Source organism: Glycine soja, chromosome 2 (genome assembly GCF_004193775.1).
Source record: "Glycine soja cultivar W05 chromosome 2, ASM419377v2, whole genome shotgun sequence".
Taxonomy (NCBI): Eukaryota; Viridiplantae; Streptophyta; class Magnoliopsida; order Fabales; family Fabaceae; genus Glycine; species Glycine soja.
This window is the reverse complement of record NC_041003.1, coordinates 36,571,559-36,585,574: the sequence shown is the minus strand read 5'-3', so window position 1 is coordinate 36,585,574 and position 14,016 is coordinate 36,571,559. Positions and strand designations below refer to the sequence as shown.

The window sequence follows — 14,016 nt, the reverse complement described above, 5'->3', positions numbered from 1 at the left end:
ACAAAAGAAGATGATAAAGGTGATGACAAAAAGTTCAAAGGTCAATCAAAGAATGAGTTCAAGATATTCAAGATAGAATCAAGAACACTTCAAGATTCAAGAGGAAAGTTGATTTCAAGAATCAAGAATCAATATTCAAGAGATCAAGATTTCAAGAATCAAGATTCAAGAGATCAAGATTTCAAGAATCAAGAGATCAAGATTCAAGACTATTCAAGAATCAAGAGAAAGCTTGATCAAGATAAGTATGAAAAGGTTTTTTCAAAAATTGAGTAGCACATGGTTTTTCACAAAACATGTTTACCAAAGAGTTTTTACTCTATGGTAATCGATTACCAGATTGTTGTAATCGATTACCAGTAGCAAAATGTTTTTGAAAAAGTTTTCAAATTGAATTTACAACGTTCCAATTAATTTCAAAAAGCTGTAATTGATTACAATGTTTTGGTAATCGATTACCAGTGCCTTTGAACATTGAAATTCAAATTCAAATGTGAAGAGTCACATCCTTTCACATAAAAGCCTTGTGTAATCGATTACCAGTGATTGTTTCTGAATAGATCAAAAGATGTAACTCTTCAAATGGTTTTTGACTTTTTCAAATTAGTTTTAAGTTTTTCTAAAAGTTATAACTCTTCTAAATGGTCCTCTTGGCTAGACATGAAGAGTCTATAAAAGCAAGGCTTTGATTTGCTTTTCAATACACTTTTCAAATCAATCTTATACAATCCTTTACAAGCCTTGAATCTCTTTGAACTTCTTCTTCTTCTTTGTGCCAAAAGCTTTCCAAAGTTTTTTGGTTTTCTAAACCTTGAAAACTTGTGCTATTCATCTTTTCATTCTCTTCTCCCTTTGCCAAAAAGAATTCGCCAAGGACTAACTGCCTAAATTCTTTTTGTGTCTCTCTTCTCCCTTTTCCAAAAGAACAAAGGACTAACCGCCTGAATTCTTTTGTGTCTCCCTTCTCCCTTGTCAAAGAATTCAAAACGACACAGTCTGAGAATTCTTTTGATTCTTCCCATTCCCTTATACAAAAGTTTTCAAAGGACTAACCGCCTGAGAATTCTTTTGTATCCCCATTCACAAAGTATCAAAGGTTTAACCGCCTGAGATCTTTGTCTTAACACATTGGAGGGTACATCCTTTGTGGTACAAGTAGAGGGTACATCTACTTGGGTTTGACTGAGAACAAGAGAGGGTACATCTCTTGTGGATCAGTTCTAGTGGAGGGTACATCCACTAGGTTCAAAGAGAACAAGGGAGGGTACATCCCTTGTGGATCTTTGCTTGTAAAAGGATTTTTACAAGGTTGAAAGAAATCTCAAGGACCGTAGGTCGCTTGGGGACTGGATGTAGGCACGGGTTGTTACCGAACCAATATAAAAACTCTTATGTGTTTGTCTCCTTCTTCCCTACTCTTTTACTTTCCGCTGTGCATTTTAATTTCCGCTTTTACTTTCTGTTAAGTTTCTCTTCTACTCCTTATTCTATTAACAACATAGTAAAAGCCTTAGAAGAGTAATTTTTTAATTAGTAAAGGTTTAGGAATAATTAATTCAGCCCCCCTTCTTAATTATTTTGAGGCCACTTGATCCAACACGGCGAAGGCCCACAGCATCTGCACGTAGGCAACAGGAAGTTGCCCCATTGCTGAGAATGTTCATCACGTGAATGACGCAGCTGACGAGGTCCATGAACAACCTCAAGAAGTAGCTATTGATGATGAAGTTGTTGATGCCTAGAGTATTCCAAGTGAGCCATATGACACATCAGTTTTGACTACCTATATTAATCATGTTGTAGTCATTGTTTGGAATGGAGAGGTATTTATATTTTTAAATAAATTATATTTTAATAATTATTTATTATTATTGTTAAAAAGATTTCATTTTTTTAGAAACGTCCTAAATTGAAGTTATCCTCCCATGGAAGGAAGGTCCAAAAATTTGGTAGGCCTGTTGTAGAGATTGAAAGATTAGTTGCTGCCACAAGATTAAGTCCTCTGATTGCATGTTCCTTGGACACTAGCAATCGGAGACTTATATCGACTTTTGCGAAGAGGTGTCACAAGGAAACTTGCAGTTTCCATCTTCCTGTAGGAGAGGTGACTATCACCCTCGACGATGTGGCCTCTTTGCTTCATCTGCCCATCACAGGCGCCTTCCATAGCTTCAAGACTCTTCATATTGATGAAGTGGTGTTGCTGTTAATCGAATTACTTGAAGTGAGTGTAGATGAAGCAAGAGCTAAGACAATACAATGTCATGGGGCATATGTTGGACTATCATGGCTACGAGACCATTATCGTAGCAAATGTGATGCCGCCCACTGGACTATAGCAGCTCGAGCTTATATGTTGCATTTGCTAGGTTGCATTGTTTTTGCTAACAAGAGTGCAACACACGTGCATGTGGTGTTCTTGGACGCCTTTTGAGACCTCACCCAAAGTGGAAGCTACACATGGGGAGTTGTCGCCCTAGTGCATATGTACGACAATTTGAATGATACGTCTAAGAGCAGTGGTAGACAACTTGCCAGATATATCACGCTATTACAAGTAATTATAATTGAATTTAATTTTTTTGTTGTTTGATGTTAACTATTGTATTCATTTAATTTTTTTTTTGTTTTGAAAATATGTGCAGTGTTGGATTTATGAGCATTTTTCATCTGGTGTTGAGGCTATTACTGCTGACGATTATCATGAAAGGAAACCACATGCCTGTTGTTGAACCTTTGGGAAGGCATTATCAGTGTCGATGTATCGAAAACATCTAGATCAATTGATGTCTGATGGTGTTTGTTGGATGCCTTACGGTGACCACCATGCAATTAGAGAGTTCGAGTTGATTTCTTTGTTTTTTGGACATATCCGATTGGGTTCAGTTGTTGTCATGCACCAACCAGAGAGGGTTGTGCGGCAGTTTGGGTATGTTCAGACTATTCCTCCATACTCTTCGGGTTCAAGATTATGCATAGAAGATATTGACAATAGATGGATGCATTTCTCTAAGTACCCTGCACCGGTGGGTTAGATTTGTGTTGTACTTGGACAATGTACACTAGACTACATCGACTGGTTTTACATGATTGCTCATCCCTCCATGAGGCTGGCACAGCCCGAGCATCCAATTAGACATCTATATGTCACGCAAGATGACACATATGTGGAACCAGATATTCCTCAGTACCCGGTGGCGCCAACAGCTGTGGAGGAAGCACCTGCACATGCACCTTCTCATGTAGAGCAGCCTCGACATGCAATGGTAACATATATATTCATCTTACTCTAATATTCATTTTATTTAAACATGAAATATGTATAATCCTTATCCGTTGTTGTGAATGTCATAGGAGGATTGCCAATCAATAGCTGAAAGGTTGGAACGGTTGCTCAACCTAAGGATAGTGACTGAAGACACAGAAGCATACAATGTCATGGAATACTACCTAAGGATCGCCAAAGGTGTGACTGCAGATCACAATATATATGTACGGTCGCGACGAAGGCGACGCATAGAAGACACATGAAGACATTTAGAATTTTTTAGGAAATGTGTAGACAATGTTTATTATTTTATTTTATTTGACAACATTTTTATTTTTCCAATTTTATTTGACATGTTTTTTATATTACTATCAAACTCTTATATCATAGGTTGTGAATTAAACCATAAACCCTATATTCCAAAACATAACAAATATTTTAATAAGTTTCGAATAACCCTAAACCGTAACTTGTGACGAAACACTAAACCCTAAGCAGTAAAACCCCTCTTTTTTATGTACCACTAAACCCTAATTGGTGGCGTACCACTAAACCTTGGTTTTCAAGTAACAATTAACCCTAATAACGCGCGTAACACTAAACCCTAGGTTGATATACTCATCAAACCATTTGGCAAGTTCTTTAAACAAATGGTTGCGCACCAAAGACCATGAATCTTCACACATACCTAATAACACAACAATTGTACGATATCCATAGTTACCATCAACTTTGACATCAACAACATTTTCAATGGAATCATGAATGCACGAATGAAATTAATCCAACATTGGCATATTCCTTCTTGGAATTGCTTGCTTTGATGATGATGCACTACTTTTGACTGAAGAATTACTATTTTGCACATAATGTAAAGTATCAACATACTCCCAGTAAGACGGATCACACTTTGTTGATCTTTGATGTTTGGTCATCGGTTTCTTTTGAGCACCCTTGGTGTTAACCTTTTCTGGAGGAGGACACATAGAGTTTAGATCAGGGTAGGCAATTTCTTGGAGTTTACTCTTTAGAGTAACTTTGCCACAAACATCAAGTTCTTCAAACCTCTTGGATATGATTTCCATCTCTTCTGTTATGTTGACCTCGGGCTCAGATAACCCTTGGTCTAAAAAACTTAGCTTCCGCCAAAACATATGGATTGTCTCAAGTGGTATGGTACCAACAACATATCTAGATGGCTCACATGCACATGGAAGACCGTGAGTAGTTCTCATGACACATCCACAACGCGAAGGGTTTTTGCCAGCATAATGTACACGTTCAAACTCAGTAGCAAACTGATTTAAACCATACAATTTTCATACCTATATGTTGTTTTGTTTCCTAAGTGCATCACCTTATTTGTCCAGGCTTTAACAAATTTTTCTTTGTGGGGAATTATCAATGTTTGGTTGACATAGTCAACAAACATCGGCGATGGTGAACAAACAATTTCAAATTTCTTAAGGCAATCATCGAACTGATCCACAAAAGGACAATCAACCAAACTCCCCCAGGCATCCATCACATAATCCCATGCATTTTTTTACCAACTAGAGATTTACATTTTGTCTTGAAATTCTTGTCAATGTGAAACCTGCACAACAAGTTGGTACACTCAGGGAATACAATTTTCACTGCATTCATCAATGCTAGATCTCTATCGGTAATAATAACTCCAGAGAGGGCATCACGTCTAAGAAAAAGACCCTAAAACCATTCTAAAGCCCACACCACATTATTATGATGTTCTCCCTCCAAATAGGCAAAAGTAGCAGAGAATGGTATCCCTATTGGTGTCACACCAACAATATCAAGTAACAACAGCCTATAGTTGTTTGTTTTGTAGGTACTATCTATAAAAAATACCAAATTATAGGCATTGCATAACTTCACTACATCAGGATGACACCAGAAGATATCATTTACAACATCTTCATCCTTTAATATATGCCAATGAATATACTAATTTCATTCAAGAAGCTTCATTAGTTGCTGGATTTCAATATCACTGCCTCTTATGAAAGAACAATATGCACTTTTTGCATTGTATATTTGTTTGATTGTTGTATAACTATTGACATTGTGCTCCTTCAATGTTACAAAATCTTTCTTCTTGCACCTATACTAACCACTACTTTCACAACCAATTAAGACAAACAAAGTTCTTCCTCTCATACTAGTGTTTGTGTCTGACCTCATAATGACGACCACAAAACCAGTTTCATAAGTAATAGCTTGAGCCCAATTCAAAACATCATCATGGGTAGCAAACACCTACAATGCAATCCAAACATCTTTACTCTTTGACAAACATTCAATAACTTTAACAACATAAAATCATATTAATACATGAGAAGTATTGAACACATCAAAACAATCAACATGTTCTGATTTTACACCAGCTTCACCTTCATTTTGTTCACTCATATCAACTTCTTCAAACATTACACTATTATACATCCATTGATCTTTGTCCATCTTAACAAGACATTCAAAAATTTCAATCACAAACAAACGATCCTTAACTGCACCATACATATACTATCACACAAAACCCTAGGTAATTTTTTTACTGCATATAATAATATAAAACATTAAAATTGATAACCCTATATATTAAAAACCAATAACATCAACCTTTTCTACTAAAAATTAATAACCATATAATACATAAAAAAATATAACCTAACCATATGTACTAAAATAAATTATATTATTCAACTTAATTCTAATTCATGAAATTATAACCACAAAAAACAATCAATTTTAGACCACAACAACTCAAATAAATTATACATAAATTATAACTGTAAATTATTTTACAATTAATACCATTTCCAAATATATAAAAACAAATACTTACAAAGTAATTATGAAACTACACTTATTTAAAAATATTTAAAATAATTGAGAATAAGAAAGAAATAAATGTAGAATAAAAAGAAGGAAAAGAAAAAGAAAAAGTAAAAGAAAAAGAAAAAATGAAAAAGAAAAAGAGAATGAGAAAGAGGAGAAGAGAAAAACTAAGAGTGAGTTGGCTTGTGAGAAGAAGAAAAAGGAGGTTAGTCCATCTACAGGGAAAGATGTGCCATATCCGTTGGTACCCTCAAAGAAAGACAAGGAGCGGCACCTAGCTCGCTTAATTGATATCTTCAAGAAATTGGAGATTACAATACCCTTTGGAGAGGCCCTTCAGCAGATGCTGCTCTACTCAAAGTTTTTGAAAGAACTGTTAACCAGAAAGAACAAGTATATTCATAGTGACACCATTGTTTTGGAGGGAAATTGTAGTGCAGTGATTCAATGGATCCTTCCACCGAAGCACAAAGATCCTGGAAGTGTCACAATACCATGCTCTATTGGTGTTGTGTCTGTTGGAAAGACTCTCATTGATTTGGGAGCCAGCATTAACTTGATGCCACTCTCCATGTGTAGGAGGCTAGGAGAGTTGGAAATTATGCCAACACGGATGACACTACAGTTAGCAGATTGCTCTATTACTAGACCTTATGGAGTAATTGAGGATGTTTTGGTCAGAGTGAAGCATTTCACTTTCCCTGTTGATTTTGTAGTAATGGACATTGAAGAAGACACTAAAATTCCCTTGATCTTGGGACGTCCCTTCATGCTTACAGCTAGTTGCGTGGTTGATATGTGAAAGAAAAAGCTGGAAATGGGAATAGTTGATCAAAAGATCAGTTTTGATTTGTTTGATGAAAACAAGTATTTACTCGACCAAAATGTCTATTCAGAGATAAATGAAAGATGGAAGGAAATGGTTCTGAAGGTGGGAACCAAATTTGATCCATATCCATGAAGTAAGATGCGTCAAGCTAATGACGTTAAACGAGCGCTTACTGGGAGGCAACCCAACTCTTTTTAATTTTTGTTCACTGCATATAGTTAGGATTGCTTGTTTGTTATTGTTTGAATGAATCATCAGCATGTTTTGTAGTTGGATTTGGGGTTGATTAAGTTTCTTTAAAGCTGTGGATGGAAAAATAACTTAGAAAATTTTTCAATCATCCACTCGCTCAAAGCGCCCTGTGCGCTAAGCGAATCTTTGTTCACGCGTTGAGCGAGTCTTTTCTCGCGCTAAGCGCATCAACCCTACTCATTGGCTGAATGGGCCTCGTTGAGCGAGCCTTGTGCGCTAAGCCCAAAAAATTCTTTGGAATTTCATCTTTTGGAATTGGGCTAAGTGAGTCATCTTGTTAAGCGTGCAGCTGTATCTTGCTAAGCGCTCTCTGTGCGCTAAGTGCAATTTCCTCTCTATTGGACCATTCATGAGAATTGGGCCCAGCGGGTCAGCCCGCTAAGCCCAAATCCCTCTCAGGTTTGGAATTGCGCTAAGCGAGAGTCTCTCGCTAAGCAAGTGCCACTACTACATCAGGAAGAATTTTATTCGCTAGGCCAGCCCATGGCCCGCTAAGCGAGAGTTGCAGAACTCGCTAAGCGCAACCCTTTGTGTTAAGCCCAAATCCTTCTCTAGATTTTCTAATTTTCGAATTGGGCTGAGCAAGTCTGCTCGCTAAGCGCGTGAGTTTGAATTCTGAAAACTCAAAAGTCATTGAGTGCTCCCTTAGCGAGTGACCCTCGCTAAGCGAGGCAGCCGAAACTGCCAAAAAAAATAAGGCTTAACTGCCTTGGGCAATTACTTTTGTGCAAAATTTAAAACATTTTCTCTTAGCATCTGGTATTTCTGCATTGTGCTTCCATTTTGCCTTCTGCTTCTCTGTGCTTCTTCTTTGCTTCTACATTCTGCAGTCTAGGTAAGTTTTTTCTAACTTAGCATTTTATTTTTGTTTTGAACCTTAGGGTAGAAACCTTACTGTAGCTTTTTAAAAGTTTTGATTTTGTGCTTCGCAATGCTGCTGTTAGATTAGTTTTTAGTAAACGTGCTGTTAGGGGTTTTGTTTCGTGCACAATGTATATGATTTTGCTATGGTTTGATTATGTTTTGAGGCCTAATAGGGGCTTGTGTTAGGGGGCTGAAAAGGCCCAATATTTTTGGAATTTTCGATGTGCTCGCTAAGCGCGCCTGTGCTCTAAGCGAGTTCATCGATTTTTGTTGAATTTCTAGGTTTTTGGATGAACTCGCTAAGCCAGTCCTGCCCCGCTAAGCGTGTTCATCAATTTTGTTTGCATATTTGAATGTTTGTATGAACTCGCTAATCCAGTTTTGTTTAAGTGCCGTATGAACTCGCTAAGCCGGCATGCCGTGCTTAGCGAGTTGTGTTTCTTGGGCCACATGCTAAGAGGCTTTTTGTCTTTTGTTGGTGGCTAAGCGAGTTAGTCTCCCTAAGCCACCCAACCTCTGTAAGTTGAATAAGCATGGGCTAAGCGAGCTAGTCTCGCTGAGCCCAAAGCATTTTTAATTTATGAGTTTTTGTTCATGCGCTAAGCGAGTCAATCTCGCTAAGCACAAATTCTTCTCTGTTTTGTTTTATTTTGGAATTAGGCTTAGCGAGCCTGCTCGCTAAGCCAATTAAGTTCTAGTAATTAGTTTGGGCTAAGCGCCTGATGGCGCTAAGCCTATTTAGTGTGTCGCGCTAAGCGAGTTAGTCTCGCTAAGCACAATTAGCTCTCTGTGAGAGAATAAGGCTTAGCGAGCCATGCTCGCTTAGCCACTGTGCTGTTTCAGCTAAGCGATTGTGTCTCGCTTAGCCAATATCTTTGTTTTTGTGTTGTCGCATTAAGCGAATGCTGTTATTTTCATAAGGCACGCTAAGAGAGCCAGTCTCGCTAAGTGCCCAGTCTTTTTTTTAGTTTAATTTTTCTGATTTCAGTTGAAATAAAAACCTGTCTAACTTGAATCTTGTGACTATTTTTGATGCAGATGACCTCTAGGAAGAGGAAAGCCACAACCTCCCAACCTCGGGAACCATATGACACCACCCGTTTCGTTTTTGAGGTCGCTTGGGAGCGATATTCTCAGAACGTTCACTCCCGGAACATCCTTCCGGAGAGGAACATTAACCTCTTTGTGATAGAATATGATGAATTCAGAAGAGAGCTGATAAGAAGAAATTAGCACAAGGCCTTGACCCAACACATAGACGAGCATATTGATGTGGCCCTGGTGAAGGAGTTCTACTTGAACCTGTATAACCCTGAAGACAAATCTCCAAAATAGGTTCGAGTTAGAGGGAAGCTGATTAAGTTCGATGCGGCATCACTAAATGTCTTTTTGGAGACACCACCACTCATTCAGTAAGAGGAGCAGTATCCCTCATATTCTCTTTTTTGCAGGACGCGCACGGATCCTCAGGAGCTTGCTTCCAAGCTCTGTATTCCAAGGTGCAGATTTGTTTTAAATGATGAAGAAGCGCCCTGGAAGCTCTTGAGGAAGGATTTGACTACACTAGCCCAAACTTGGTGCGTGTTATCATACTCCAACCTCACCCCCACTTCTTATATGTCCGATTTGAATATGGACAGGGTGAGGTTGGTCTATGGGCTAATTATGAAGATGGACATGGACATGGGCTTCCTCATTTCACACCAAATTTCTCAGATGGCCTAGTCCAACTCCTCGAGGCTCGACTTTCCAGCCCTCATTACTGCACTCTATATGGCCCGATGAGTAGTTTCAGATTCTCTGACTTTCGAATCCCTTAGCCTTGCCATTAATTTGGCATACATAAAGAAGAACTGCTAGAACCTAGACGATCCCACAATTATATTTCCAAGGACACACAAGGCACGGGCTCAAGGATCTGAGGGTCCATTTGCTCCTGCTCCTGCTTCTACCTCTACTCCAACTCCCTCTACTTCAGCACCACCACTACCATCAGCTCTAGTTCAGACCGGCACCTCCGCTCAGAGCTCAGACCTCACAGTACTGATGCTGCAAAGCCTCCACCATGACTTATGCCTGGTGATGCAGAGCATTCATAATTTGGCTCATCATCGGCCCATTATCAACATGAAGGATTTCATGGCATAGGTGGCCTGGCCAGGAGTCCAGCCTTCTCCTTCGGGGGGAGGTGAGGCTTCCACAGCCCAGGAGCCTCAGCCAGAGCTAAAGGTCACAAGCGAGGCCACACTAGAGACAACTCCACAGGTTTCACCTGCTACTTCACCTATTATGGATGTCGTTGAGGGTGAAGAAGGCATCGAGGACACAGACTATGCAGTAGATTTACAGGTGGTGCAGAGTACCTAGGATCCCTAGCCTACAGCTGCACAAGAGAGACCTCAGCCAGCCCAGGATACTCCTTCTTCACCTCATGACGAGCCTGCACCAGCCCAGGATGAGCAGACACCAACACAGGACGAGTGATGATAGGGCTATGATTTATTTTTCTGCTTTAGATATAGTTTATGTTTTTAGTTTTAGTTTTATATTTTAGTTTATTTAGTTAGAAAAATTTTAAAGCTTGTTGAACAGTTTACAGTTTTGATCGTTATGCAGTGGTTTGTTTGATCTGAAAATCTTGTGTTTGTTGAATGAATTGAATTGATCGATTGCATGAATTGAGTGAATTGCGATGATTAGATCATATGCTTTGAATAAGTATGTAGTAATTAGAAGAGAAAGAACATGAATTATGGGCATGACTAAAAATGTTAGTTGGTTTGACAAATAAATTGTGAAGGTAATCATTAGCCACAACTCGGTGAGTTGTGTGATCTTTAATTGTGAGAGAACGACTAGCATTGAGTACTGATTTTTGCATGAATCTCTAATTACTGAATGAATGCATGAGTTTGAAGATGATGAAGGCCATGATTGACTGAGATAGCTACTTAGCCATAAAGCTTACCTTGTATATGAATGAATGATCCCTTGCACCCATGTTGAGCTGAAAATTGAGTGATTGACTTGAACCCTGAACTTGTAAATTGTAATCTCCATCTACCTTGTCTTAGGTTGTAGGAGAGCATCATAGTTCAAGCCAGATTTGTCCCAAATTTGGGAGAGTTTATTAGGTGACAGTAATTGTGGTAAGAAGATGACAGCACACACAATAAAATCAATAAGCAGCAAGTAAAACCTGCTAAAAAAAAGAAAGAAATTTCAAAAATAAAAGCTAAGTGTGTGCTGTTGTCAAAGCTAAGTGAAGCTAAATGCTGAAAGGCAAGTAATAGAAGCTAGAATAAAGGAAAAAAGGGTTGATCTAAGGATGAATGCTCTCCTAGAATTTAAGATTTTTGCATCCTAGAAAAACCATATATTGTTTGCAGCCCAGCCTCATTACAAGCCGAGAAAAGTCCTTCGGATTTAATTTGTGTGTTTGTGACTATATAGCATGAGATGAATTGCAAAGATTGAGACTTGTGTTGGTTGTTGATTGAGAAATAACCTTAAACACTTGTGCTTAAGTGAAACAGTGACCGTGAGGCATTGGCATGATGAGTCTTCCTTGATATCTGTCTTGCCTGCTAGCTTATTTCACTTGTGTGCCTAATTATCATGTTCATATCTTTGAAAAGCTACATATTTTGTGAAAAGTTGTTGGTTGAAGCATTGTATGCCACTTGTGTCATGTTATTGAATGCTTGGAAACAAACACTCTTTTGAATAACCACTGTGATTTAGTCACTTGAGGACAAGTGAACTGTTCTTTCTTTGCTTGAGGACAAGCAAAACTGTAAATTTGGGGGAGTTTGTTAGTCGTCATTTACGACTAAGTTTTGTATAGAAAAGTTTTATAAAATGTTTATCTTTTCCCCAATTTATGATTCTTTTTGTAGGTTTGTACATATTTTTAGGTTTAGTTTAATTTTGTTCAGTAGAAATGCCCTATAGTGTGAATTTAATGTGTTTCAACTTCAATTTCAGGTAAAAAGGATGAAGATTGTGAAGGCTTGCAGCTGGTGTCTCGCTAAGCGAGGCTTGTGCGCTCAGCGAGAATCATGTGCTAAGCGAGACACTCAGCCCGCTTAGCGAGTTGGGAGAATCAAGAGGAGAATCTGAGAAGCATCTACGCGCTTAGCACGTCATCAGCTGGCTCAACGAGGCGTTTGTCTCTTCCAGCGCTAAGCACGCCCAGCTCGCTCAACATATATTCACTAACTCGCGCTAAGCGCGAAAATGGCGCTAAGCGAGCCTTCGAGGATAGAAAGCCTTTTTTAAGTCTGAAGTTGGAAAAATCAAGCATTCGGCGAAGAAAGCATGAATTAGAACGTAGAGAGCAGAACAGAGGCGTAAAACAGAGCAAGAAAGCCAAAAACCTCAGCTTTCAAGAGGATCTTAGGTTTAGGAGTAATTTCGAGGTTCCTAGAGGCGGAGGAGACATCCCCACCACTGTGTAATCTGTTAGTTTCTTCTTAAACCCTCATCTTGTAGCTGAAAGGTGCTGCCTTGTGATGGAAGGCTAAGTATCTTTGTTTGGAACTTCTACTGAAACTTGATGTAAATTCTTAACTATCTATTTAAAGTTGTTTTATGTGTTCATTGCTTCTATCTGCACTTAATTATTGCATGCTTTTGGTCTGATCACCCATTTGTGTGTAAAGTTAGGATTTTTAGCATTGGAAAATGTATTGATCCTTAGAACTGGATAAAGCAGGGCTAGATAACTGCATTGTTAGACATAGAGTGCAGGATTTTAGTTTTTGATATGTTGTGATCGGAATGCTGTTCAGTTAGGCTAAGTTTGACGAGACATCCGAGAACGAGGTTTAATTAGAATTAGTCCATTCACGCAAGGAATCGGTGTTTGGTATTTTAGTCCTCAGCATAGAACACAAAAACAATCTTAAATAGAGAAAAATCTTTTAATTACATCAAGCGTTTAGTAGAAGGACCCGACATTTTAATCATCCATTTTCTCTCCCGTTTTGATGAGTGTAACTTGTAGTTATTTTGATTTACAGTATATACATCCTTTGCTCATTTTTATTTACATGGCTTTATATTAATGTCTGCTTGCTGAATGAAACTTCACTGAATGAAACAAGTTCCCTAAGTCCGATACTCGGTTTCTTACCGTTTTATTATTACTTTAACGACTCGGTACACTTTTCGATAAGTTTTGGGGTTGTGCAGGGCTCGAACATTAAACCAACTAAAGAGGTGAAGAATACTTTGTTTGTCTTTCTCATTTCTAGGTGGGTGTTATGGTTGAGCAAGTGATCTCCAAGCCAATACCAGGTGTGGTGTTGTGATGAGGAGATGTTGAAAGTCCAGTGGTGACTGGCAAGGAAAGTCTAGTAGGGGTTGGCAAAGAAAGTCTAGCAAGGGTGATGGCAGTTATAAAAATCCAATGGTTGATTGATCCAACATGTTGTTGGTTGTGTTATTGGAAATCTCATCAGTTTGGGTGAGGAGTGGACATAGCTCAAGATTGGGGTAACCAGTATAAATTCCATGTGTTGAATCTCATTTTCCCTTCCTTTTACACTATGTTATTTACTATATTAAATACTGCATCCGCATCAGAAAGTTATGAGCATCAAAATAACATATATCAAAATGCATACATAAGAAGGTTTTCATAACAAGATTAATTATTTTGTAAAATGACATATATGAACTAAATCATGTTTGTGATATCAAGATCTATTTTAAACAAGTTCAATCATATGTATCAAAGTATGAAAGCTTTCATAAAACATGAAAATGGTTTTGTGTATGAAAAGCTGGCAACAACATCCTGAGTAATGAATTTCTGAGTATAGCATTCTAAACAATAGCATTCTGAGTATTGCAACAACATAACATAAATTGAGTTTTTAAAAATAATAGTATTTGAGAAATGCTTTGACTTAAGTAATGATGTTCTGAATAAGAGCAA

At 38.2% G+C, this 14,016-nt stretch overlaps 2 protein-coding genes across 2 annotated transcripts; both read left to right on the top strand.

Moving 5' to 3' along the window:
* The first annotated feature begins 2,485 nt into the window (after nt 1-2,485).
* Nucleotides 2,486-3,531, top strand: LOC114375631. The gene is made up of 5 exons (XM_028333467.1): nt 2,486-2,557; nt 2,646-2,724; nt 2,887-3,026; nt 3,120-3,266; nt 3,355-3,531. Exons 1-5 carry the CDS (start codon nt 2,486-2,488, stop codon nt 3,529-3,531), a joined length of 615 nt encoding a protein of 204 aa, XP_028189268.1.
* Nucleotides 3,532-6,470: 2,939 nt separating this feature from the next.
* LOC114375623 lies at nt 6,471-6,929 on the top strand. The gene has a single exon (XM_028333456.1). The coding sequence runs from the start codon at nt 6,471-6,473 to the stop codon at nt 6,927-6,929; it is 459 nt and encodes a 152-aa protein (XP_028189257.1).
* The last annotated feature ends 7,087 nt before the right edge of the window (nt 6,930-14,016 follow it).